This window comes from Esox lucius, chromosome 12 (genome assembly GCF_011004845.1).
Source record: "Esox lucius isolate fEsoLuc1 chromosome 12, fEsoLuc1.pri, whole genome shotgun sequence".
In the NCBI taxonomy this organism is placed as follows: Eukaryota; Metazoa; Chordata; class Actinopteri; order Esociformes; family Esocidae; genus Esox; species Esox lucius.
In genome coordinates this window covers 11,149,643-11,177,196 of record NC_047580.1, presented here as the reverse complement: position 1 = coordinate 11,177,196, position 27,554 = coordinate 11,149,643, and the positions used below count along the sequence as shown (strand labels likewise).

General features: G+C 39.6%; 2 protein-coding genes across 9 annotated transcripts in view; both read left to right on the top strand.

Annotated features, from left to right (window-relative positions):
- Positions 1-4,337, top strand: part of znf512b (zinc finger protein 512B) — a 51,753-nt gene extending 47,416 nt beyond the window's left edge. For all 5 annotated transcript variants that reach the window (XM_010875826.4, XM_010875827.4, XM_010875825.4 and 2 more), the window contains exon 18: positions 1,332-4,337. In XM_010875826.4, the coding sequence (XP_010874128.1) occupies positions 1,332-1,703 (372 nt within the window). In that variant the 3' untranslated portion in view covers positions 1,704-4,337. The remainder of the gene's footprint in view (positions 1-1,331) is intronic.
- A 1,499-nt stretch (positions 4,338-5,836) lies between these two features.
- Positions 5,837-27,554, top strand: part of uckl1b (uridine-cytidine kinase 1-like 1b) — a 35,546-nt gene continuing 13,828 nt past the window's right edge. For 2 of the 4 annotated variants that reach the window (XM_010875832.4, XM_010875833.4), the window contains exons 1-6: positions 5,837-5,959; positions 18,706-18,899; positions 19,444-19,550; positions 22,188-22,358; positions 24,278-24,349; positions 25,112-25,301. In XM_010875832.4, coding sequence (XP_010874134.1) covers positions 5,880-5,959; positions 18,706-18,899; positions 19,444-19,550; positions 22,188-22,358; positions 24,278-24,349; positions 25,112-25,301 — 814 coding nt within the window. In that variant the 5' untranslated portion in view covers positions 5,837-5,879. Of the gene's footprint in view, positions 5,960-13,228; positions 13,559-15,012; positions 15,187-18,705; positions 18,900-19,443; positions 19,551-22,187; positions 22,359-24,277; positions 24,350-25,111; positions 25,302-27,554 lie in introns of those variants that run through there. The other 2 variants (XM_010875834.5, XM_010875835.5) reach the window with 2 other exon arrangements.

The window sequence follows — 27,554 nt, the reverse complement described above, 5'->3', positions numbered from 1 at the left end:
TTGTCTTCAGCATTAGAAGAGGCTTCCTTCTGGGACGACAGCCATGCAGACCAATTTGCGGCGTATGGTCTGAGCACTGATAGGCTGACCCCCCCACCCCTTCAACATCTGCAGCAGTGCTGGCAGCACTTATATGTCTATTTCCCAAAGACAACCTCTGGATATGACGCTGCGCATGTGCACTCAACTTCTTTGGTTGACCATGGCAAGGCCTGTTTTGAGTGGAACCTGTCCTATTAAACCGCTGTATGGTCTTGGCCACCATGCTGCAGCTCAGTTTCAGGGTCTTGGCAATCTTCTTTTAGCCTAGGCCATCTTTCTGTAGAGCAACAATTCTTTTTTTCAGATCCTCAGAGAGTTCTTTGCCATGAGGTGCCATGTTGTACTTCCAGTGACCAGTAATAGGGAGTGTAAGAGTGATGACACCAAATTTAACACACCTTCTCCCCATTCACACCTGAGACCTTGTAACACTAACGAGTCACATGACACCGGGGAGGGAAAATGGCCAACTGGGCCCAATCTGGACATTTTCACTTAGGGGTGTACTCACTTTTGTTGCCAGCCGTTTAGACATTAATGGCTGTGTGTTGAGTTATTTTGAGGGAACAGCTCATTTACATTGTTATACAAGCTGTACACTCACTACTTTACATTGTAGCTAAGTGTCATTTCTTCAGTGTTGTCACATGAAAAGATATAATCAAATATTTGCCAATATTTTAGGGGTGTACACACTTTTGTGAGATACTGTATATACACACACACTGTATATGAACAAATAATATGTCATATATATATAATATACATACATATATAATATATATACAATTGTCCTATGCTTGTGTATACTGAGTGTGGCAAAGGCTTCAATTGGTGGGGGAAACCACTTCAAACTCAACCTCAAACAAACAATAAAAAAAAAGGATGATGAAGACAATGAAAAAGAAGAACGATGTCATGAGTAGTTTGAGTTGGCTAGTCAGCAGTCTAGTGAAGAATGAGATGGCCAATCACCAGTCTATTAAAATATTTCAATCAAAAATCGGTTTTGACTGGTATTCGCCCACACCACTCTGTTGTTGTGGTTCTGCACAACATTTCTACAAAGAGTTTTTTTTAACATACTTAAAAAGATTTTTGGAAGGAAGCCTGTAAATAATTAAATAATTATGGCCAATATTTTATGCAAATATATGTGCAATATTAAATACTGTGCAGTTACTTTAAGCATATGAAACATGCCCAGTCATACATGACAGATTTATGTTAAAACACAGGTGGTTGTCAACCCTTGTCTCTCTCTCTCAACATTTCCATACATCACGCAGAACTGGTTCCGAGCCTCCAGCCACATGGTTCCAAGCAGCACCAATAAAAGCCATCCGCCGGATAACCAAGGGCCAGAGAAATCCGAGATAAAGAACGGAGCCACCACCGGAAAGAAAAGAGGCCGCAAGCCCAAAGAGCGCCCCCCTGAGGCCAACCCTGTCCAAACAAAGACTTTGTTCGGTGCCACCCAAAACTCAGTAACCACCCCGAACCCAACCCCAACCCATGCCCTGAACATGGCCCAGGCCAATCCGCATGTCACAGTCCCTACAGAGAGGGGAAACCCAGGGAGCCCGATACTAAACAGACAGCCCAACCATCCCACCACAAGGAGGGGTAAGCCCAAGAGGGTTTCCCCTTCATCCGAGTAGTCAGTCTTTCACTAACACATGACCTGGAGAAGACGCCATCCATCCACATAATGCCAGTCAGCTCACAGACACTTTGGACACCTCACTGACCGTCAGACAAGGAAGCTAAAAAGAACTACAGAGAAGTAAAGAAAACAATGTGTTTGATTTGTCTGATCTTTGTTATTTTAATCCAATATTGTGTACGGTTTTGTGTCTCGTTGTATCTACTGATATAAACTTTTTTTTCTCCATTCCAATTCCAAGTAACCTTTCAGATAAGCTATTGACAGCAGGGGTTCATTGTAATCAAAGTTCAAAATCCCAATCTATACATAAATAGCATTTTCTTAACGAAAGTAGAGTTTCAGTTGCATTTGACATATTACGTCTACATGTCTGTAGATTCATGTTGTGTTTGCGAGATTTTTGAAAGGATATTCTATTAGCATGGTAATTTACTGCTGGTGTTTTTACAACGGATATACTGTACTTTGTATATACAATATCTATATATCTATATACTCAAAGCAATGACGTCATCCATCTATTTTCAAGGCGGGAAGGTTACATTAGGTCTAAAGCAGTCACACTCAGCGTTAATATTTTTTTCCCCTTTGGCATCTTGTTTGCTTTTTATTGTGGCAGCTGAACGCCAAAATGGATAGCTTTTTTTTCTCAGTCTGCTACGGTGCGATTTGCTAATTTGTTTTTGTCTCTATCTTTGGCTTTCTATCCATAGTTTAAATATATGAAAGGTCACACTGTAACACATACATCTAACTCTTTCCAGCATTATTAGGGTGTGGCTAAGTCTTTGTTGGGTGTTTTCTGTTCATGTCTAGCATTTACATTGAAATATAGGAAATTAGAATAATTTTTACAAAATGTGAATTTATTGAATTTCAGACAGTTATTACCCTTGGGGTACACGTATGACTAGGGATGTTAATTAAAAGTTTTACACTAAAATCTATATCTATACCAAGACATTTTAAATGTTTATCCACAAAGTTTGAAAATGTAGATTTAGTTGAAATTACTGTAGGTTTCAACTGCAGATGTTACAAATTATTGACTAAATGTTAAATCTAACAGTTGGAAAATATTTCACAAGAGCTCCTGTAGTTGCACCACTGCAGTACAATCAAATGAGTTGTTGCCATTTTGGAGATCAGTGACTTTAGCCTCTGGTTGCTCTTGAAAAATATCCTAGACTGAATGAACTAACTTAGAAAAGGGAGCAGCAGCCGACTTTTTATATAAATTATTAAGCCCCTTTGGAGATAATGCAATTTTATGAAACTGAAAAAAAACCCTGCAAATTAAGCTTTAGTTTAGATGTTGTATTCAAGGGACCTATTCCCTGTCACTAAAAGACTTGTCTTGCACTTTAACCCTCGACCCTTTGCTCCCTTCTCTGTGTTTTATCTTTTTGCACTTGAAGAGCACTGCTTATCTTTCACCCAACTCTCTGCAAAGAAGTTGCTCTTAGTCACATATCTCAGATCTGTGCTCCTAAATTCAAAACTTTACCATAATTGGTATAGACAAAAGGGACCACAGATCCATGTCTATGGGCAAGATTTACTTAAACAGAACCCTCAATATCCATGTTTGTAACGCTGACTAAAAAGGAAACAACTCTAATTTCCCAAAATTAAGTAGATTAAGATCTCAGTGCCCGCTTTCCTACTAGATTCCATAGAAAGGTAATGGTGCCACCTTAATCAACGAAAAACCCCAAATAAGCCATAACTGACCCTCAGCAATTTTACATATTTTAGACTGTTCTGCCAGTCATGACTATTTTAGTCATGACTGGCAGAAGTCCAAATTAAATGTCTTTAATTTATTAATATGCTCATGTGCAATCAGAGAATATACATATTTTATCTATAATAAATACTAAAAGTAGATACTTGAATTCAAAAAAACTAGTAATAATTAGATTTAAATAAAATTCCCTGAAATGTTTAATTTATATTTATATGAACTGAGCAGAATAGCTTGTTCTCTCAAAGCAGCAAATCTATTTTATAATCAATTGTGTGTATATTATCCAGTTAATCTCATAATAGTGGGAATATTTGAAGTGAAGTTTTCGGTACATTGTGCATTTCAGTGAGGCTGTTCGCTCATATGGCACAAATCTTCCTTAAAAAGTATGACTTTATGCCTTTACTTTATGTCCTACCAATACAGGTGCTCAACAAAACGTAACCCTTTATTATTATTTGTTTAAAGCCTATGGTATTTGTGCTGATATACTGTATATCACCAGTGCAATTGAGTATCACCATTTCAATTTTATTTCATTTTCCAATGGTCAAGTAATGGGTTTTATTCATTATTGACTTTATGGGAGGATTGTCTTAAAAAGAACTGACTAAAGGCTATCCATCTCCCAGTGTGAGAGGCCTGTGTCCGGATTGAATCATTGCACGTTACATTGCATTGCTATTGAATAAGTTCCATTATTGTTGTATTCACGTCTGATAAGTGAACACCTGAGGTTGGATTGACAAGTACTGATGAGTAACTTGTGCTTTTCAATATGTTTCTTCAGACCTTAGTCCTTCACTCTGGTCTAGTGACTAGGCTTTTGTCTAGAAAATGAGAACTATGGCTGGAGTTCAATTGTATCTGCAGTGATTTAAAAAAAAAAAAAATTTACAAATCCAGAAATATTAAAATAAATATACCCAAGGCTACAAATGAATTCCAACCTTTGATTATGACATTAAGCAAATGACTGAGCGTCAGTGTCAAGCTTTGGCACAGTATCAATGCTTAGTTGCTTGTTAAATTGGTTATGTCATATTGACTGCAATTGTTTACCTGAAAAATGTAGGTGTTCACAATATAATATTTTAGCACTGCTTACCATGGTATATTCTAATATACTTAATTTCACGTTATATCTGTCTTCCTTGATGTGGCAAACACATATCCTGCAGTTTGAGCTAATATAGAATACAGCAGAAACTGCAAAAACAATTATAGTACAGCAATACATCATATTTTGTTGGTCATGTTGGCTTGCTAATATCTTGATATCCCGTGCAATTTACACCTTTAATGGCTAATTTATTTCACCTACCCATTATCTGTTTGTTTGCTTAAGATTGTTGCTTTTTTCAATTCTTGGTGACAAAAGAAAAAAAGGTCAAGTTGAAGTTCATCAAATGTTATGGTCTGTGTTGAGGTACACTGTTGTTTTAACAAGTTTGACGATGCACATTACATTGAGCTTTTCAGGACACACTTATTGAGAATCCATTTGTCGACATCTACAGGTTGACGAGGAGGAGTGTGTGTACGTGTGTTTGTTTCTGTATTTAGTGCACTTACTATCCCATGAAATAGGCTTGAATTAGGAGTGTTGTCGCCAGAGCTTTTTAGTCGTCTGGACTGTGTGTTGTGTGACTTTTGTACCTTGGGAGTCCATAGATAAAGTGTCTTCCCTTTTTTCACCAAAATTCTATTTTCCCCCGTAACGTTTTATCTTACAAACATTCACAATCTTAACAGGCTTCAGATAATTTGATGCAAAACATTTGCTTATGTTGATGAGAATATCTGCAATTTGGGTATGTTTTCAATGAGGCATTTTATTTCTTCTGTTTCCTATGTTGGACTTGTTCATATCTGAAGCTAACTAATGAGGCACTATACCTCCTCTGAATCTGAACTGTTAAACATTTGAAAAGTTGTTGTATTACCTGTGCATTAGTATCCCTCAACTTATTAATAAATATGTTGTTGACTAATTCCGTTTATGATTTGCCGAATACACGCAGTTCATCATGTTTACTTTATCCATTTGTATCATCATAAATAGCATTACATTAAATTATTAATTTATGAATTTCAAATTTGATATTTTATATATAATGTTATATATATATATATTATATATATATATATATATATATATATAAGTAACATAGACTTGTCGGCGTGGCAAACATTATTATCTGCGACAACTGGAGGAAGGACTTGTTGAATAGAACCACATTTAAACGTATGTGGTAAAGGTCGACACATGGCCCATGGAAGGCATTTTGGTACTAAGAGTCTTTCTAGGTGGCTTTTGCTTGGACATGTGTTTATATTACTGAGCCATTTAACTACAAACCCCAAAATGCACTGCTTAAGCCAGTCTCCAGACAGCTGATTGTCAAATACGGAACAATGTCTGCCGTGTGCAGAAAAGGAAAGGTCTCAAAAATGGAGTGCGGAGAGAATTCCTCCTTGCTGTCTGTATCCAACAGGTAATTCAATTGTATTTGGGACGGATTCTTTTAGTTAATAAAACAAGTTACTTTTGTAGATTGCGGTTTTCCGTGATAAACAGCATCTTTGGTGTACATATTACCTGTCCTCATGGTTACAACGGAAGCGCAAATGGCGTGGTATCAGTTGAGAAAGCGTCGCTACACTATCAGTGAAGTCAGGACAATAGCCAATGTGCATGCTGTGTCGATGTAGATAACACAATCAGTAGTATACTTAGATTTTTATAACGCTTTAATATTCACTAAGCTAACGGTGATCGTGAACTTTTTCTATTGGTGGACTTTCACTGCGCATGTTCTTCAAAGAGAATCCGGGCGCAAAGGCCTTGAGCTCTAAAAATAACCTCACGTTTCGAGCATGTTTTTTTTTTGTAACTTATAAGGAGATATACAATCTGCTTTGTTCACCAACACAATTGCCCTTCCTTTTCCTCTTCATTTGTAATATTCACCCTCAGACCTAAGCTGAAGGCAACAAGAATAACATGAATGATATTGGTCATAGCAACAGCATAATAGAGTTAAGAGTGTTCATTGCCCCACTTAGTAAAGGAATAAATGTAAATGTAGGACAGGGAATTGCCACGGACATCACAATGTGATATTATTTATAATAATTAAGAGTTGATACTTTCTCTCTCGTGTTTTCACATTTATATCATGATAATCACAGGTACATTTAAAACTGTAGTACAAAATTATATTAATTACCAATAATGTAACTGTTAATGTGTAGCTATCTAGATGGCTCAATATTTACACTTGCATATTCACAGCAGTGATATGCTTTTCATTTAAAACAATTGTCCAGTGTTCTTCTGAAGTAAAAAAAACTTGTAACAGTACAAAAAATATAATATTCCTTAACTGAAGAAAATATTGAATAACAGTCTCTTTAACATACATTCCACTCCCTGAACTCCATGTTATCTGACAAACTGTATTTGGCAGTGAAAAGGACTAGCAGTGACAGAGAACCATCAAGTGTTTTTCATGATTAATGATTCCCAGCCTGTGCCATTCCCATGATTCCCTTATACACCACAAGAGGGTGTTTGTATCTTATATTAAACTTCATACTTGAAACGATAGTGTAATAAGTGAACCAACCAGTCAGTTAATATTTTATTGATAAAGACATGGTAGTCAATAAATAACGTAAAGGCTGTAAACTTTCTAAGATATCAACCCTGACAATTTTACTGTAGCGCAGGGATATTCAAATCTTACCCTATGAAGTCCAGAGCCTGCTGGTTTTCTGTTCTACCTCATCATTATTTTCACCCACTTGGTGTCCCAGGTCTGAATAAGTCCCTGATTAGAGGGCTGCAATGAAAGAGAGGAGTGGAACTGGCTTCGAGATCCAGATTTGAATACCACTGCTATAGTGTGTAGGCCTATAACACACTTATTTTAGTAACAATACTGTATTTACATTTTGTTCAAGTTCAGGAAACTATATTTGCATTCAGCACCAGTTTTTTGCCGGACTGCGTAAGCGGAGCCAGCAAAGAAGAGCGAATGTCTCTTACTTACTGATTGACTGACTACCCTGTGTTAGATAATGTAGTGGTTAGGAACAACAGGTCCCGCGTTCGCCTCCCAACAGTCAAAACGCATTATGCCCGAGGTTCAGGACCAAAAGACTTCGCTAGCTGCGTAATAGGAAGCCTAAAATAAAACGGTTCTGGTGGATATTAGGATTTGTTCAGGATAGACAAACACTTCACTGGTTTCACGATTCTCTCGTCTTTTCATTTGACAAAAAAGTCAGTTATCGTTACTGATGGCCAACCGAGGCTTCATTACCGTTCTTCTATCAGCAGGATATGATACTAGCAGTGCTAACCCAGATTTTCTTTTTCAAATTAAAAGCCATCATTAAACTATACAAGTTAATATAGTTAACATTTTATGTTGAATGTCCGTTCCAATGTTATTTTGTCTGTCATTTTTCACAGACTAGTTTGTTAACTACAGTGGGGAGAACAAGTATTTCATACACTGCCAATTTTGCAGGTTTTCCTATTTAGAAAGCATGTAGAGGTCTGTAATTTTTATCATAGGTACACTTCAACTGTGAGAGATGGAATGAAAAATCCAGAAAATGTTTTGCCGAATAATTAATTTGATCACCTACCAACTGGTAAGAATTCCAGCTCTCACTGACCTGTTAGTTTTTCTTTAAGAAGCCCTCCTGTTCTCCACTCATTACCTGTATAAAAGACACCTGTCCACACACTCAATCAAGCAGACTCCAACCTCTCCACAATGGCCAGCAGGATTGTTCTCCATTTGAAAGGTTGTTCTCTTGACCTCTAACCTCTGCTCAGAGTCAGAGTAATGATGTACAGTGGGGAGAACAAGTATTTAATACACTGCCGATTTTGCAGGTTTTCCTACTTACAAAACAATTAGAGGTCTGTCATTTTTATCATAGGTACACTTCAACTCTGAGAGACAGAATCTAAAGCCAGAAAATCACATTGTATGATTTTAAAAAAATAATTAAAATGTTATTGCATAAGTATTTGATCACCTACCAACCAGTAAGCATTCCAGCTCTCACATACATGTTAATTTTTCTTTAAGAAGCCCTCCTGTTCTCCACTCATTACCTGTATTAACTGCACCTGTTTGAACTCGTTACCTGTATAAAAGACACATGTCCACACACTCAATCAAACCGACTCCAACCTCTCCACAATGGCCAAGACCAGAGAGCTGTGTAAGGACATCAGGGATAAAATTGTAGACCTGCACAAGGCTGGGATGGGCTACAGGACAATAGGCAAGCAGCTTGGTGAGAAGGCAACAACTGTTGGCGCAATTATTAGAAAATGGAAGAAGTTCAAGATGAAGGTCAATTTCCCTCGATCTGGGGCTCCATGCAAGGCTCACCTTGTCGGGCATCAATGATCATGAGGAAGGTGAGGGATCAGCCCAGAACTACACAGCAGGACCTGGTCAATGACCTGAAGAGACCTGGGACCACAGTCTCAAAGAAAACCATTAGTAACACACTACACCGTCATGGATTAAAATCCTGCAGCGCACGCAAGGTCCCCCTTCTCAAGCCAGCGCATGTCCAGGCCCGTCTGAAGTTTGCCAATGACCATCTGGATGATCCAGAGTAGGAATGGGAGAAGGTCATGTGGTCTGATGAGACAAAAATAGAGCTTTTTGGTCTAAACTCCACTCACCGTGTTTGGAGGAAGACGAATGAAGAGTACAACCCCAAGAACACCATCCCAACCTTGAAGAATGGAGGTGGAAACATCATTCTTTGGGGATGCTTTTCTGCAAAGGGGACAGGACGACTGCACCGTATTGAGGGGAGGATGGATGGGGCCATGTATTTGCGAGATCTTTGTCAACAACCTCCTTCCCACAGTAAGAGCATTGAAGATGGGTCGTGGCTGGGTCTTCCAGCATGACAACGACCCGAAACACACAGCCAGGGCAACTTAGGAGTGGCAGAGCAAGTCTCCAGACCTGAACCCAATAGAAAATCTTTGGAGGGAGCTGAAAGTCTGTATTGCCCAGCGACAGCCCCAAAACCTGAAGGATTTGGAGAAGATCTGTATGGGGGAGTTGGCCAAAATCTCTGCTGCAGTGTGTGCAAACCTGGTCAAGAACTACAGGTAACGTATGATCTCTGTAATTGCAAACAAAGGTTTCTGTACCAAATATTAAGTTCTGCTTTTCTGATGTATAAAATACTTATGTCATGCAATAAAATGCTAATGAATTACTTAAAAATCATACAATGTGATTTTCAGGATTTTTGTTTTAGATTCCTTCACTCACAGTTGAAGAGTACATATGATAAAAATTACAGACTTCTACAGGCTGTGTATCAAATACTTGTTCTCCCCACTGTACATTGCCTTATACATTTCAATTATGGCTTTTATCGTGATAAAGAAAATCTGAGTGCTGCCAGCATAATATCCTGCTGCTAAAATAACGCTGATGAAGCCTCGAATGGCCATCACTAGTTATCGTCACCTATATTGATAGATACCAGTGGCGGCTGCTTGTCTTTCAAAGAGGGGAAGCTCATTTTCGGCCTACATTATAACCCTCTGATGGTCTTCATTTGTAGTGACACTCGGTGTCTTTTGGACCCCAGACAATAACATTTAATTTTGTAACAGAACAGTTACAGATATAATTTTACTCTGTTTATTAATGGCTTCGCTAAAATCAGGTCGACAATATTAGCACTGTCTGCCATTGTGCACAGTTTCACCCGCGTACGATGCTAGCCTAGCCTACAACTGTATATGAATGAATGAACTATCTAAAAAATATATATTAAACTTTGTAAAACTGAAACAAGGATTGTGGTGTAGCCTATAATTGTGTGAAATGTATGATGCAAATCGGCTAGCAATTTCGCCAAACAAATATCAAGAAATATTGCAGCAGTTTGTCTTTCGAATAAACTTGAGAAATCCGCGATGGGACTGAGCGCGAAATAGCTTCAGTGACTTCTTATAGTACAGACCGCTGTCAGTCAAAAGGAGATGCAGTTTGACAGATTGTCAGATCCTCCAATCATCACACAGAAGCCTGGAGTCTGGGCCAGCCCACTCCTCATTCTCCCCCAGAGACGCTGAGTGTCCGTGGGGGGTTCATAATCGCAGCATTTATCCAATCACCGTCTATTTTCGGAGCACTGAAAAAAATTGTTCTAAGCTGCCCCATTGAAGTCAATGGACGCTCGGCTTCAACAGGGAACCTTGAGTAGATACGTTATGGGAAGCCTAAAATGAAACTGGATACTATATTGCGACTATTTCTGGTGGATTTTCGAATTGTCTCTTCGCTGGCAACCCCGATTCTCTTGTTTTTTCACTTGATGAAAAAGTCTGTTATCGTCACCTATATTTATACAGTAGTTATTGTATTAATGTAATTCACGAATGGCTAATAAGCTGTTAAAACGGCCAGTGGCAAAATCCATAAACTTCATAGATGCTCTTTGTGGTGGAGTTAAACTTAATAAGAAACTTGGTGTGATGTTAATGAGTGAAAATAATATAATGCGACGAGACTATACTAATGCCCAGCATGTGTGCAGTTTGGTGGTGTAGTGGTTAATAAAAATGCCCTTAACGTGGGTGAACCGGGTTGGATTTTGGAGAGGGCAGCCATGATTAACACATTTTATTGTGGGCCGACTGAACTAGGCTTGCTTGGTTTCTTGTTTTTAGCCGTCCCACATTTGACTTTCAATGTTTAACAGTCAATGAACTGACTTACTCAGTACGGCACAGACGTTGTGTAGCTAACTGCATATAGTCTTTCCCCTCAGTAGCAAAGATTACCGCCTTGACATCTGAATCATTTGCAAATGTTTTGACCTACCGAAGGATTTGTATTGGCTCAAACATGTTCACACTGTCATCAGGAAGTTATTACCCTTACTTCTGTGGTAAATCCCCATGCAGTGGCAGATTGGATTAACCACAAAAAGACTAACTGCATATTCAGAAGTTTTATCATAATGATTTGTCCTGTCCTTTAGTGTCTCTCTGTGCATTTCCAGCCCAGTACGAAGACAGCGGATTTCATAGGCTATATTAACTGTGTGTAGTGTCAAGTCCTTAATATGTTGTGTGTTATTGTTTGAACAAAAGCCTACACCTCCAAGCAGTGCAGATGCTCAAGACTGTCGAGGCCCTGCCACCATGTTAGGCCTATTTCCTCAATAGCATCACGGTATTACGTCCACAGGAAATGTACTCAACATGCCCCCAATATTGCTGCACCTTCTCAAGAGATTATATCCACAGGGGAGATCTCCGCTTTGGAGGGAAATGCTACTAATCGGCATGGTAACCGATTTGCTAACTTTAGTGAGGCAGTACTGTCCATTGGGACCCGCCTGCTCTGCAGCTGGAATTGACCAAATACCTAGATGTCACGAAGACCTAGGCATACCAAAGGCCTAGATGCAGTGAAGACCAATATGTTGCCATGCTGAAATAGGTTAATACACAGTGAACTCAAAAAGTATACATTTTATAATGATTTGTCTGCCAACTTGACTTGTATCGACACTTATTTAGTCCTTGTGTTGTCAGACACCAGCAACAGGCTCCAAATGAAAACAACAAGAGACTGGATTCACGATTACTGGTGGCTGACTGCTCTCTGGTGCATTCACGAAGAATGCGAACAGACCGCTGCCTAATTGCAGACCGCTGCAAAGCCAATTGTCATAGTACTTAGGTCTCTTAAATGATGCACTATGTACAAAACATTGTCATTTCTAAATGACTTATCAGATGTGGAAGCAAATACCCGTATATTAAAGCTTCACTTTAACCCCGTAGTCATTTTGTCATTTTAAGGTGCAAGACAAAAAAAAACTTTGGTCACTTTTGCAATATACATATCCTCAATGGTTGCAGTAAGGATTGGGGCTGGATAATCAACCCCTGGGTCTGCTGTCATGTCCAAATGCCCTATTGCGTCTCTGAACACCATCACTTATACTGGTTTCAGAAAAGAAGGAAGAGGAATCAAATGAGTAAGTTAGGCTTGTGTGTGAGCGCATTGTGTTTGCCTGCAGTAAGACTTGGCACATTTGCAGGTTTGGCTTTTTTTATTTTTTTGAGGGCCTCGCTGTCAGCTGACCCATAAAGTGTTAGGTTTCATCATGCTGTTATTTCCCCACTACTCCCTGGGTACTGTGCGTGCGTGCGTGCGTGCACACGTCCTGTACTTGTCAATGTCTCGCTGCTGTCCCCAGACTATGGTGTCAGGCACACACACACACCCCGACGACAAGCAGGGAATGCCATCCTTCTGGGAGGACCATCCCTCTGTTGTCCTCTTGTCTTTGCATCCTTGTCTTTGCAACTCCGCTGTTTTGGTGTGTAGTTGGTGAGATGAAGTAGGCTACAAGTCAAATATAGAGGGTGCACTTAGTAGCCTTTTCTCTGCTGTTTTTTTTGTGTCCATCTCTAGTGAAGTATATTGACAGTGACAGTCAGTAACAGATGACCAGCTGGTTGGCAGTGTGTGTTTTTGTGTGTGTCTGCAAAAGGGGAGGTCTCTCTAAACCGTTATTAATACCACCTAACGAACATAATCTGGTGGTTAGGTTATCCTCTTACGTTTGTTGGCTGGATGGCAGGGTTGCGGAGCACAGGGAGGGGGCGGGCGAGAGAGAGTGAAGGAGAGAGAGGAGGAAAGGGAAAGTCAGACACTGAAGCAGTTTCCTTAACATGCACTTTCTTTTCTTGCTACATTCTTGCTCTGCTGCTTGGAGTGAACTGAAAGCAAACATGAATAAAGCAGAGTTTCGTTTCTCCCCCATCTGACCCATCTCTCTGTTTTACGTCTGTTGTGGACGTTCCCAGCCAGAGGGGCAGCTGAACCAAGTGCACTCCTGTGCTCTTCTGTACAAGCAGTTGATGTCAACGTAACCAACAATAACAAATCTGAAATACTAGTGAACAGCTTAAATCGTTCCTCTCCTCTGTCATTCACTTTCGCCATGAATACTTTGAATACGGGAGCTAGGATATCAGGCTGCTGGACTGTTAGAGGCAGCAGGTAAGTGCCTCCTCGCATTTACTAATATATTTATTAATTAAATATTTTGACTTTTCCCTTCTTTCTGTTAAGTCAACTGCTGTTTCTTTTAGACCAAGGTCCACGTGAGCTCATTGATTCAGTTGGAGTATGGTTTTTGCCCAGATATTCTACTACTACTCTAGTTTTCCAGTTGAGGCTTGAATGTGTGCTTGTGTGTTTTCCTTCAGTGCCTGCCTGGCGGTTTGTTTTCAGTATGACAGAATCATTCAGTTTCTGGTGGGCTTTAGTAGAGTGCAATGTCTCGGTGGGGACGGTTAGCTTTTTAGCTTATGTACTTACCTTACTTGGATAGGTTGGAAAAAGTTAGGTGTGACTCAGGTGGTAAGACATTCACACTTGTTTCCTTGGTTTGATTATCACAGGAGAACCTCTAAAAGTATGGTATTGTATGCATTCTATGCCATAGGTTGTGGATAGAAGTGTCTGATAAACTGACTTAGCATGAAATGTAAGGATGTGTATTGACCTTCATTATGTCTTGAAGTAGGGTATTTAAAGTGGTTAAAACACCAGGTTTCAATGTGTGTGTTGAGGATGGGGGTGGGTTGTGTGGAATGTGCACTCACTTGTGTGTTTAGAAGGATGCTATCTCAATCAAACAATGCCAGTGTCAAGCCGAAGTCTGTTGCAATAAATTTGTTTTACCTAGTGGCAATGTTACATTGCCGTTTTGTTTACTGTTATAATAGGTGCCAGCGGGCACTCCTTCTAAACGTACTGTTATAATAGGTGCCAGCGGGGCTGGGTACTCCTTCTAAACGTACTGTTATAATAGGTGCCAGCGGGGCTGGGTACTCCTTCTAAACGTACTGTTATAATAGGTGCCAGCGGGGCTGGGTACTCCTTTGTCTGGAATTCTAAACTGCAGTCTAATTTATGTGCACCTTCAGCGACAACTGGAGGGCTCCCCTTTCCAGGGATTTGGTATTTTGGACCTAGCTTTTTGTTTTTACCTACACTACACCTTTTTTGGAAGTAGCTTAATGATCTTGTGTGTGTGTGTGACCATGGCAGTTCACAGCCAGTCCACTAAGCTAATCATTCATGAAACTCTGCGATAGCCAATATCAACGCTACTTCTTTGTACTGAATGATCTGATATATTCTTGCTTTTCATGGAGAAGTATGAAAGCACAAGCAGGAAACACATGAAATGCTGTTGAATGTTTCTCACATTTAGTAGCCAACGTCCCAGCCCTGAGGCCGCACTTTGCCTCCCCACACTCCCTGTTGCCCCCCTTCGGATGTGGCACAGATAAGATAATACTTTTACTATTTCTCCACTCCCCTTGAAGTTTGCCTGTCACCTTTGACCCTTTGGTTTCTCTGGCTGAAGGTATTTAGGCCATAAAGACATCAGTGTGGGGTATCGCAGGTTAAGTAAAGCCACACTGGGGCTCCGTGTCCAGAACAGAACAACAACCCAAAACTTTAGCCGGCCATTCATTCACGCCGTGGCTAACCAAGCAAAAACAACCACACACTCACGCACCCAGGCCTGGACTGTATTTTTCTCATACCACAGGAATGGGTTCCGGGTTCTTACAAACCTCCAGGGGAGAGGTGTGGATCTCTCGCTTATTACAGTAGGTGTTTGGAGAAAACAAATGAAACAGAGAGATTTTCAGATGAGCTGCGAGGCAGCCAGCTAGAAGAGTTGTGTAGTAGAATGCTTTAGGAATGTTTTAGGTTTGTCGTACAGGGTTGCACAAGTGATGTCTGGCAACAGACATATACACTACCTTTAGATAATGTTTTAAAAGGCTTGTTTTGAATGCAATGGGTTGGTTGCTGTCAATTTACTGTTGGGGATTTCAGCTACATCAGCGATAGTGTGTAGCTGAGGCTTAGTTCCCTGCTGAGTTTAATGAAATTAGTGTGAGAGACAGAATGTATTCCTATTGTGAGCATGTTTTAAGAATAAATTGATTTGATTTAATTTATTTGGCGGTTCAGAAAACACACTCAGTGCATACATTTAAATCAAGGACAATGCAAAAAGGTCAGACAGTTGTGACGATTTCTTCGATACACTACAGGTTTTGGGTTTCAGAGAGATCTTGTGGCCCTGTGGATCTTTTGTTTATCAGTTCATCTGGGCCGCCTTTTCACTATCCATTAAGTGTAATTGTTTAGTTTTTTTGTATGCTTATTATTATTTTTTGTACAGTTATAGTTAGACTTTCCACCTCCATACACTAAGTATAATTAATTTGCCAAAAAAGAGAGAAGACACACAATAAACAACTTTGAAAATCAATTTTATTGATAGCATTATTATAATTTGTTTTCTTCAGATTTTCTATAGATACTGCAATAATATCATTAATTATTTTGGCCACGAGAATTGTTGTAGTGAATATCTGATATCGTGACAGGCCTACTTTGTTTGCCTTGGATTTCGCAATGGTGGTTTCCATTAGGTCAGTGAAAGTTTGAGAATGGAAAGGCTAAGGGCCTTATTTCATTAACAGAACTTATCAGGACAACATTTAAATACAGTGCCTTCCAAAATAATTGACTTCTGACCAACTGTTCCTTTTACTGAATTACAAATACTACATTTAATTTTTGATCTGTTTTGATGTATTTTATAACACTGAAAATCAGAACCAGTTATTGATGTTTTTATGTTACGATATATTTGTAAGACTAAATTGAAATGTGTTGCTTACATTATTCATTGATTAGAAAAAGGGTATAAAATCATATCAGTGTTTGGATATCCCAGTGTGCACAGTCGATATTCAGGAAGTGGAAGCAGCATCACACCACCAGGAGACATGTTAAAGAAGCCACTGGGAGTCAACATTCATGTTGAAGGATCTACTGAGTTCAGTGGCCCTGGAGTGGAAAATCACTGACCCTGTACAGCTGGTACACTCAAAAAATAAAAGCTTTGTGGAGGGTCCTTTATGGGTTCCTCACAGGGAGAACCCCTACATGTTCTTCGAATATTTCTTTAATTGTCAATTGTTATTTGAAGAATGTGCTGGGTGCCAAAAGAGCACCAATAATCTTGATAACGACAATATTCCGGCACTGCTGGTAAGATCAAAACTCCCCTGCAAGTCAAAACCATGCCGTCCATAGCTTAATTTATTTAAGCTGATTAAAATGCTTGACCTCCAGGTCAGTACCAAGACAACTTTTTGGTGAGGAGTTGTATTTCACATGTTGAGTCATAGTTAAGGAAATTTGTCTAAACACTCCTTTTATGAAGTTCTGATCTGTGTCAGACAGTCTTTGTGTAGGTGGAGTTGAGTCAGTGATCTGCTTAGAATCTTAATGAATTTTAACTTCGGATGAATTTTAATGGCCCCCACACCTCGCTGGTTGGAGCTATATGAAGTAGTTACTTCAATAGACATTTAATCAATAGAGAAATACAGTTGTGCTCAAAAGTTTGCATACCCTTGGAGAATTGGTAATAATTGTACCATTTGTAAGGAAAACATGAGTGAGCAGGCAAAACACATGTCTTTCATTTCTTATGGGATTCACATTCAACTGTAGGTCATAATAGAATGGCACAATAGTAAAACAAAACATGGCAACAAAGAAAAAAATTAACTGACCCCTGTGCAAACTTTTGAGCACAATTGTATATTGCAAATAGAGACTCTCAAAATATTTCACCCCCTTTGGACTTTTCTGCATTTGTATTGTGTTACAATCTAAAATCTAAATGGATTTAATCAGGCGTTTTTGCCACTTATCAGGACAAAGAAAGTCCTTAATATCAGAGTGAAAAATGTATTTAGATATTATTCAAAATTCATTCCAAATACCAGTTATAGCTAAGCTTCTTCCACTGACCACCAAATGATATAGTAAATGAAACTGGTGGTATATAATAAATATATATAAACACGTGCACTCATACACAAATCAAAATATATAAGAAACATTGACAAGATGTTATTAAAAAAGATTCAAATAGAAAAATACTCAAATTTCTTTGTGTGGTTGACCATTGTCCTTGATGGCAGCTTTGAAGACTTTGCATTCTCTCAACCAGTTTCATGGGGTAGTCATCTGGATTGCTTTTCCAACAGTCTTGAAAGAATTTCCGTATATGCTGAGCAGTTATAGGCTGCTTTTCTTTCACTCTGTCGTCCAACTCATCCCAAACCACTGTGTCCCTTATGCCTTAATGGATGAGCCGCAACTTCCATTATTCGGCTACTTCAGTGAGGAACAACCATAATTTTCAGTGCAGTAACTTTTAATATTACCTTTTACAGCCTCAGTGTTGATGGACAGCAATCGTCATGTCACTCATTTTTTACTGGATTAAGATTGGGATTCTGTTTGTGCCTCTCAAGGACATTTACCTTTTATATTGGTTAGCTACTCCACTCCACTGCATGCCATGAAGAAGGCTGTCCATCAATGCTCCTTAAAGGTATCAGTATGCTTTGGTGTTTTTAATAGCTTTTCTCCAAATTGCAACAGTATTATGACAATATTGTGTGGCGAGTTGGGTCATTTCCATCTTCTTTTCTGTGTTCTTGTGCTCAGCATTTTTCCTGAACCAATCAAAGCTTTTGTAATGTTGTGGCACTGACTGATATGGGACTGTTGTGTGTGCACTTTGAATTGTCATGTGTTGGGTTTGAATAGCCATTAAGTACATGCAAATTGACACTTCCAGGATCAAAGTACTAAAGCTCTCTGTGTCAGAGATTGGTTTCTAACAGGAGCTTATCTTTTATACCCATGGCATATCTTCATTTGAACCGGTTTCATACAGCTAGAAAATAATCTTCAACCAACAGGACTTATGAATTGTTGTGTTTAATAAGAAATTGACTTTTTCGTAAGTGGAAATTTAAACCTTGAATACCGTACATACTTGCATTTGTTGCTGTGCTGGAATACTCATGCAAGTTGCAACAATCTGAATATCTATTTATGGTACATCATCATTTTTTTTGTTTTGTCCCAAGTCCAACAGAACATATGCCGGTATGAACAACTGTCAAACACATTCTAAGTCTTAAAGGGATGGTCTCTTGAACCATCTCAGTTCTTTTTGATCCCATTTCTCAATGACCCGAGGGAAGTGACATTGCTCTTTTGTCTCTCTTCCTCTGTTTCAGTGAGGGCGGGGAGGGCTCCCTAGACAGACTCCTTCCCTCTGTCTGCCCTGGCGTGTCGCCACGGAAACGGACTACTAGCCAATGCAAGTCAGAACCGCCCCTGCTGAGGACTTCCAAACGGACCATCTACACAGCCGGCCGGCCACCCTGGTACAACGAGCATGGAACCCAGTCCAAAGAGGCCTTTGTCATCGGTAGGAACACTTGGTTGTATTATGGTATACTACTATACAGTTGCTGCTGTTCTATTTACATTTGTCTCTCCGTTTCTGTGTCCTAGACCAAATGTAATGCTTTGGTTCTTTAGGCTGGGTACATGATTTAAACTACCAGGTGGCGCCAAGTAAGGCGTAGATTGGAATGTGTCCACTGAAAATGTAGTGGGCTAAGTGGTCGTTAAAACCCGGCATAAACGTAAAACATCCCCTAAGTTGTGGATATAACACAGATTTAGTCTTACAACAGGCACTTCTTGCTTTTTGTGGTTGTCGCTAAATAACATGGTTTTGTATTTCCTTTCTGAGGGCACTCGATTGCATTTATACTTGGGTTATCGCTTTTCAACAAGAAAATGGAAAAACTAAAATCACAGGGAGGCTTTTAACCTTTGAACTCCTGTCACGTGTCAGACGGGGCCCTGCAGTCAGAAAGATCCCCTCTGTATTATTCCAGCTCCTCTCCAGTGAGCCAATTGTCTACTTAGCTGGCCTTGCTACCTCTTGTCATTGTGTCCTTCAGGTTTGTGTGGAGGCAGTGCCTCTGGGAAGACCACTGCTGCCAGGAAGATCATAGAGGCATTGGATGTCCCTTGGGTGGTGCTCCTCTCCATGGACTCTTTCTATAAGGTGAGTGAGCATGCTTGTGAAAAATTCTGAGGGCCGACACCAACCTAGGGGTTAGAACAGTTGTGGTAAACCTGATTCAGCTTTTTATCCAACTAATTATTTGATCCAAGTGTTCAAATAAGTGGCCTCTTTAGAGTGGCCTTTTATTGTGGCCAGCCTAAGGCACACCTGTGCAATAATCATGTTGTGTAATCAGCATCTTGATAATCCATCCGCCTCACAGGTGTGGCATATCTCTGCAAAGGAGAAGTGCTCACTAACACAGATTTAGACAGTTTTGTGATCAATATTTGAGAGAAATAGGCCTTTTGTGTACATAGAGAAAGTCTTTGAGTTCAGCTCATGATAAGTGGGGGCAAAAACTAAAGTGTTGCGTTTATAATTTTGTTCAGTGTATATTACCTTATATATTTCAATGATGTCGTTTATTTTGAAAAAGAAAATCTGAGTTAGCGCAGCTAGCATAATATCATGCTGCTAGAAGAATGGTAATGAAGCCTCGAATGGCTATCACTATCGTCACCTATCGCTCTTGAAAAAATTAAGAGACAACTACACCTTTTACCTTTTTGGAAAGGAAAGAAAAAGGTGCAGTGATCTCTTAATTTTTTCCAGAGCTGTATATTGATAGATACTGTATCAATGTCATTCACTAACAGCTAATTAGCTGTTAAAATGGCCAGTGACAAAATAGGATTTGTTCAGGATAGACAACAACGTCATTGGCTTCAACCTTCAATAACAATGTTATATAGAAGCCTAAAATGAAACTGTTTATATTGTTATATTGCAACTATTTCTGGTGAATTTTCAAATTATGTCTTAGGATTTGTTTGGGATGGACAAACATTTTGCTGACTACACGTTTCTCTCGTCTTTTCACTTGACGAAAAAGTCTGTTATCGTCACCTATAATGACATTTATTGTATCAATGTCATTCACGAATGGCTAATAAGCTATTAAAACGGCCAGTGGCAAAAGCCATAAAGTTCATAGATGCTATTTGTGGTGGAGGAAAACTTAATAAGAAACGTTACTTAGTTTAACATAATAGTTAATGGTGTCTAACGAAATATTCAGACTTGATGTGATGTTAATGCGTGACAAAATTATATAACGTCAATAGGCTATACCGGCACCCAGCAAATGTATACCTTTGTGGCGTAGTGGTTAAAGACACAGCCTTTAACGCGGGCCACCTGGGTTTGAATCTCTGGAGGGCAACAACGATCAGTGCTTTTTATTGCGGGCCGGCTGAACTAGGCTTGCCTGGTTTCTTGTTTTAAATATTATGAATATTATGTGTTAATGTGTGTCTTTAAGTGTGTGTTAAGGCAATATTCCACAGCCCACCCTATGCGATTTTAACAGACTCTCAGTTTACAGGATTTTTACATACTACCAATTAATCTCTTACATAATAACTGAACAACAGCACCCCCGCCCCAAATCTAAATTATGTCAGGTCTTTCATCTAAATTAGAGTAATTTTATAATATTTTTCTCTTTGAATTCAATCAATTTCTTTGCTCTCCCTCTTTCTAAATGTGTTTTTTTTTTTCTTCTGTCTCATTCTCTTTCTTTGTCTACCTTGTGGGGCAAGGCTTTTAATGAGAGATAGTTGGGATATTCTCAGGGGGTAAAAAAACATTTGTACTGGTGAGGACGAGAGTTTAGGCCCTCCTATCAACCCCCAGAAGTCCTTATCTGCCCGTCCATATGTTATGCAACAGGAAGAGCGCATAACATCCCTACAGCTCTGCAATATTAACTGTCCCCAGCACCACCATTTCTGACATCAGCAGCAGCGGTAGCTACCATTAATCATGGATCTCGCTTCAGTTTACCATACCAAACCTTAAAGTCAATGCCCAGTGTTTTCACTACTTATAAGAGTAGTTTACCTTCATTATTATAGTTTATAATCAAAAAATATGAATGTCAATTGGGCATTGATTGGTGAGCTTGTTTGTACCTACACCACTGATTGGCCAGTATATTGTTCTTGTTTAAAATAGTTTGAGTTGTTGTTTTTTCCCCCTCGAATTTGTAAACTTTACCTCAATTACGAGTACAATATTTCAGTATAGGGTAGCAGTTAGGAGTGCTTTTCAGTTAGGAGTTAAAATTATTGCTAGGGACACCATAAAAGACCAAGTAACATTAATGTGGGAAAACTTTGTCCAACTCCTGCTCGGCCCCATCTGCATGGATATCCACTCTGAGATATCACCTCTCAATCTGGCCTCTTGGACCCCATCTTGGCCTCTAGGGTGGCACTGCTCCAACCGGATCTCTGTGACACTGTTAATTATAAAGCTCTTATGATTGGCCGATGAGAGAAGGGCACGGGCCTTGCCAAATCCCAGGGCTGGAGATTCAAAGGGCCGGAGGAATGTGCACGTACACACACTCGCACGCACACCTCCTGGCACAGCCCTAACAGGAGGGTCACAACATTCTTTTCCCGCCTAAATTTAGTAGGGCTACCTTGAGAGGCACTCCAATGGGTGTGGGTATGTGCACGTTGTGTAGCGTATCATCTTAACAACTCTGTCCGAAGACATTTCAGAGATGTCATTCTGCTTGGCTCGGATTAAAACACTACGTTAACGTTTGTCCAACGTTGTGTCTAGGTTCTGACGCCTGAGCAGCAGGTGGCAGCGGCCAGTAATGACTACAACTTTGACCACCCAGATGCCTTCGACTTTGGACTGCTGGCACACATCCTACAGAAACTTAAACTTGGCAAGAGTGTCAAAATCCCTGTTTATGACTTTACCACACATGGACGCCAGAAGGAATGGGTAAGGGAACATACATGCAAGGATGAGCATAAATGTCAAGAAAATTAACTAAAACCACAGTATTCATTACAAAAAGACAATTCACAAAAAATGAATGTATTACAAAATAAAAAAATAAAAACAGATGTATTTTAATGTACAGCTCTGAAAGAAATTGAGACCACTGCACCTTTTTCTTTCCTTTCCAAAAAAGTAGAAAAGGAAGGTTTTGAGTGAGGAACAGAAGGGTTAAAATTAAGAGACCACTGCAAATTGAACGCTTCTGTTCCTCACTCATAACTTTCCTTTTCAACTTTTTTGGAAAGGAAAGAAAAAGGTGCAGTGGTCTCTTAATTTATTCTGGCACTGTATAACAAACAATGCACTAAAACTAAAATGTATTATTAATTTGTTTCCAAAAAAGTTTGAACGAAAATGTCAATAAAAACGGAATCCAATGATGTGCAAATCATTTAAAACCTGTATTCAATAGAAAGTAGTACCAAGACAACATATCAAATGTTGAAACTGAGAAATGTTATTGTTTCTTGGAAATACATGTTCACTTTGAATTTGATTTTTTTTTTAAATAAGCTGGGACAGGGGCACCAAAAGCCTGGAAACGTTGTGTAATGCTAAAAAACTAAACCTGGGGCTGTACTCAGAAAGCATCTTAAGGCTAGAAGTAGCTTCTAACTTGCTGATTTAGGAGAAACTCTTAAAAACAATGGGCATGTCAGTCCTAATTTTAGCCCTCCCCAGACCAAATATTGCCTGACAGATCATTCAGTTTCCTCTTGATGTTCGCAAACTACAAAGAATCAAAGCTGACTTCATGTCCATAGCTTGACCACCTGGTGTAGTTGGTGCTATATATGAGATACATAATTGCATGAATTATTGCAACATCAAAAATGTTATGTGCATGTTTTTACAAGCTGACAAGTGGCTGACAATTAGCTGAACATATCTTGACTAGTCAATATATTATTCTTAGTTTCATGTTTAATCAGTGACACTTAAACTACATTTGTATTACTTTATTTCAATATGGCAACATGACACATTCTTCTACTGTATTGCAATGATAAATTAACTGACTGAGACCCGTCCCCTATCAGCCAATCACTGTAGGTATAGTAAGTAAACTTGTTTGTGAAACACCATCATCCATAACAAAGGGGTCTACCCCGCCCTTTCTCTTAGCTTAAGAGTTCTCCCCATTCCTTAGGAAAAGTTGGTCTTAAGAATTTTAAGATACAAATATGTCTGCTTTCTATGCATTGCATATTCAAATGCCAAAATTCTCTGAAGTTATTCCAATGAATAATTCAAATACTATACATAATAAAACTAAGACGGCCCATCTCTGCTCGTATCGTAATGCGTGACCCATAAAATGGCAGTTGATGTAAGGTTACTGCAGCATTATCTCGGTCGCTAAATGACTCCGCTGTCTTTTCAAATCCTTCCGGTGTTAGTCACGTCATGGCGTGTGGAGGCAAATCCATCACAGATGCAGAGCGGCACTGAAGCCAATCACACTAGACTTCTATATTACAGTAATCCCCAACAGATTAACCTTGTTAACCATTAGCAGGTGTTAAGATAGAAAGCAGAAGGTCAGTCACATTTTAAATTGAAGGGCTCCAGCATCAAGATTACACAGTGATACAAAACAAAACAATTGTCATTGTTTGAAGTATTTTCTCTGTCTACATTATTTGCATCTCAGACATTTAGCAGATGCTCTTATCTAGAGATCCTTAGAGCTAGTGCATTATTGTTCAGTAGCAAAGTCCGTGCTAGGAGGAAGAGCAAAAACAAATGGCAAAATCTTTTGCTGTAATGTCGCAAAAACTGTTTCACCGCTACAGGGTCCTGCTTTGTCTAATAGCTTGTGCCTTCAGCCAGGTGACTTGGTGTTTCTCATCCCTCAGAAAATAGTGTATGGAGCCAGTGTCATTATCTTTGAGGGAATCATGGCCTTTGCAGATAAAGAGCTGTTACAGGTAAGACTGAAATGTCCTCTCATGCAGAGGACATTGGAGAATGCGCTTGAAGTTAAGAATTGTGTCCCCGCCTGTTTGTGACTTCTCTCTTGGTGTGTGTGTGTGCATGTCTTTGTCATTGTTTTTTGTGTGTGGTTGTGTCTGTTTCCTATGGCATGTGTGTGTTTCTCATGGTGTGTTTATTTGTCTGTGTGTGGGGGGGGTGTGGGGGGTGTGCGTGTTCTGAAAATTCAGGAAAATACAGCTCCGGAAATGTTAAGTGACACATTTTTCTTTCCTTTCCAAAAAAGTCGAAAAGGAAGGTTTTGAACGCTTCTGTAAATTGAACGCTTCTGTTCCTCAATTAAAACATTCCTTTTCAACTTATTTTTCTCCAGCTATGTACAGTGGATATAAAGTCTTCACACCCCTGTTTAAATGCCAGTTTGTTATGATGTAAAAGAATGAGACCAAGATAAGTCATGTCCGAACCTTTTCCACTTTTAATGTGACCTATAATGTGAACAATTCAATTGAAAAACAAACTGAAATATTCAAGGGGGGACAATGAAAAATAACCTTAAAATAACCTGGTTGCATTACAATAACCTGGAAACATTTCTGACATGATTTATCTTTGTCTTATTCTTTTACATCACAAGAATCTGGCATTTTAACAGGGATGTCTAGACTATTTAATACCCACTCTGCATGTATTTCTTTCTCTTTTCGTTTTTGTCTGGGTGTGTGTTTTTCAGTGCATGTTCTCTCCTCTTCCCATAGCTGCTGGACATGAAGGTCTTTGTGGATACAGACTCAGACATCCGGCTGGTGCGTCGGCTCCGCAGGGACATCACAGAGCGAGGCCGGGACATTGAGGGCGTCATCAAACAGTACAATAAATTTGTTAAGCCTGCCTTTGAGCAGTACATCGAGCCCACCATGCGACTGGCCGACATAGTGGTACCGCGCGGTAAGATTTGAACCCAGGACAATTTAGCCTGAATTAAAGAATAATGTATGATCTTGTGTTCTCCAACACCTGGACCAGTCTGATTTGAATTTGGTCTTCTGCTGAGGTCAACGCATGACTAAATGCAAATTTGAACTCTGTCCCTTAAATTTCTAATGTAGAAACAAAGCAGAGGTGTAAAAACACTTGGCTGTGTTCACCAGTCTTTAATGCCCAGGGGCCTCATGTATCAACTGTGCGTGTGCACAAATGTGTGTGTAAACCATGAGTAGGTCAGTTTTGACCCATAAGTTTGCATTTATCAAAGTTGAACTTGACGGGAAAGTGTGCGTATCTCTATGCAAATTTCAACCCATGTGTATGCACAGCCTAGTGGTTGAAGTAGCGAAATACCATGCTATTACGCCAAGGCTGGTAGAGGAATGTCAACTGAAACAGAAGGGGAAAATCTTATCAAGAGAAATATGAATAGCCTACAAGAATGCGCAAACTGTTTCCTGCAACATCGTAGGCTTATAGGTCAAAAGAGAGTCAAAATTCTACAGCCTGTAGCTGATCCAAAACCTGTGCACACTGTTCGCTCGCTCAATTTGGAAATCAGTCAATCTCTGGCGAGCTGTCGCTGAGCATGCAAACTGCCTGCTCAGACAGGGCATGTCTAATCTATGCCAGCGACAACCAGTCAACCAGTATAGGGGAAACATCAGTTTCTACAAATATTAATAAGTATTTAGTATTTGCATGACTCCACTAAAAATGTATTACGACGATGCCAAATCAATAATTTGTCAATGTTAAAATAGCAATTTACTTTGTTTTACGTTACGCATGTATCACTCACCCTTGATCCCATCGATCTCTGAAACCTTCCATGCATCTTATAATGTTTTAGAATTATATCTCTGTATGAGGCCAGAGAAGCATCATAAATAATGGGGAAACCGGACACAGCAAATATAATTTTCTCTCTTGTCAATGCTTTTTAGCTTGCGAGTGAGTTTATAGGTAGCGAGTAGAAAAGAGAAGGGACTTCAAGATGAAGAGAACATTTGCCCTGCCATTGGTAGTCGCCGAACTCCGTCATTGCCCAATCCCTGGAAATTAGCATAAAGTTGGACATATCTCAACTGTCGCTGGGAGATTTTGTCTCTGAAAGTAGCTCCGCCCGCTGTCGCTGTGATTTGCTGGCTCTCGTTGGAAATTAATGAGTACCTCTTTGTAGCTCTAGCGAGCGGACAGTGTGCACGCACCTTAATAGGTTAAACGTAGCACTTTCAGTGGGCATAGCCATAGTTTGAAAACAAGACAAACGATAGCCCCATGTGCATGTGCGTAAAGCAACACATTCGACATTGCATATTTTACACTACATTATGCCATGCGCATTAAAGATGCTCACTTTTACGACCTAGAGGTTATTTGTTTTTGAACGAGCTACAGCGTTATCACACATTTTACAATTTGTAATTTGTCAACATTTGAATGAAAATGAATAGAACATAAAATAGGTACGCTTATTCACCTCAAATCTAATAAAACAGCCAAAATGCCTACTCAAAATAAGTTATTGGCTATGGCAATGCAGCACTAAACGAAAAATGCATTTCACATAAATTAAACAATCATTTTAACACAAGGTCTTTCCAAGAGTCATCGATCTATAACATTTCAGAAATATTATATACTTCCTTGGCCAAATTCTCTAGGCTACTATTTCTTTGATCTCGGCTGTACTCCCACGACCCGGTACAGTCCTCACTCGAAACCATACGGAACACTGCCAAACTGCAGAGCCCCGCAACCCCACTGTGGTGCCACTGCAGACACACTGTAGTGAAAATAACAGCTAAGTGGACTTGTGAACTATAGGTCCTGAGTTCGTATCTCCTTGCAGGCGAAGCAAAGTACGCATTATGAATTATTCCGTATAGATCACAGGTGTCAAACTGGTTCCACGGAAGGCCGAGTATATGCAGGTTTTCGCTCTCACCTTGTACCTGATTGATTAATTAGTTCACTAATTGGTTAATTTCTACCCCCACCTGGTTGTTCAGGTCTGACCTGGGAACCAATTTAAAGGAAAACCCAAAGACCTGCAGACACTCGGCCCTCCGTGGAACCGGTTTGACACCCCTGGTATAGATGAAAACTTTGCTTGCTAAGACCGTTAGTATCTACATTATAGTAAGCCTGAAATAAAACAGTTTACAGTTATATTGCGACTGTTTCTGGTGGATTTTCGAAGTATGCATG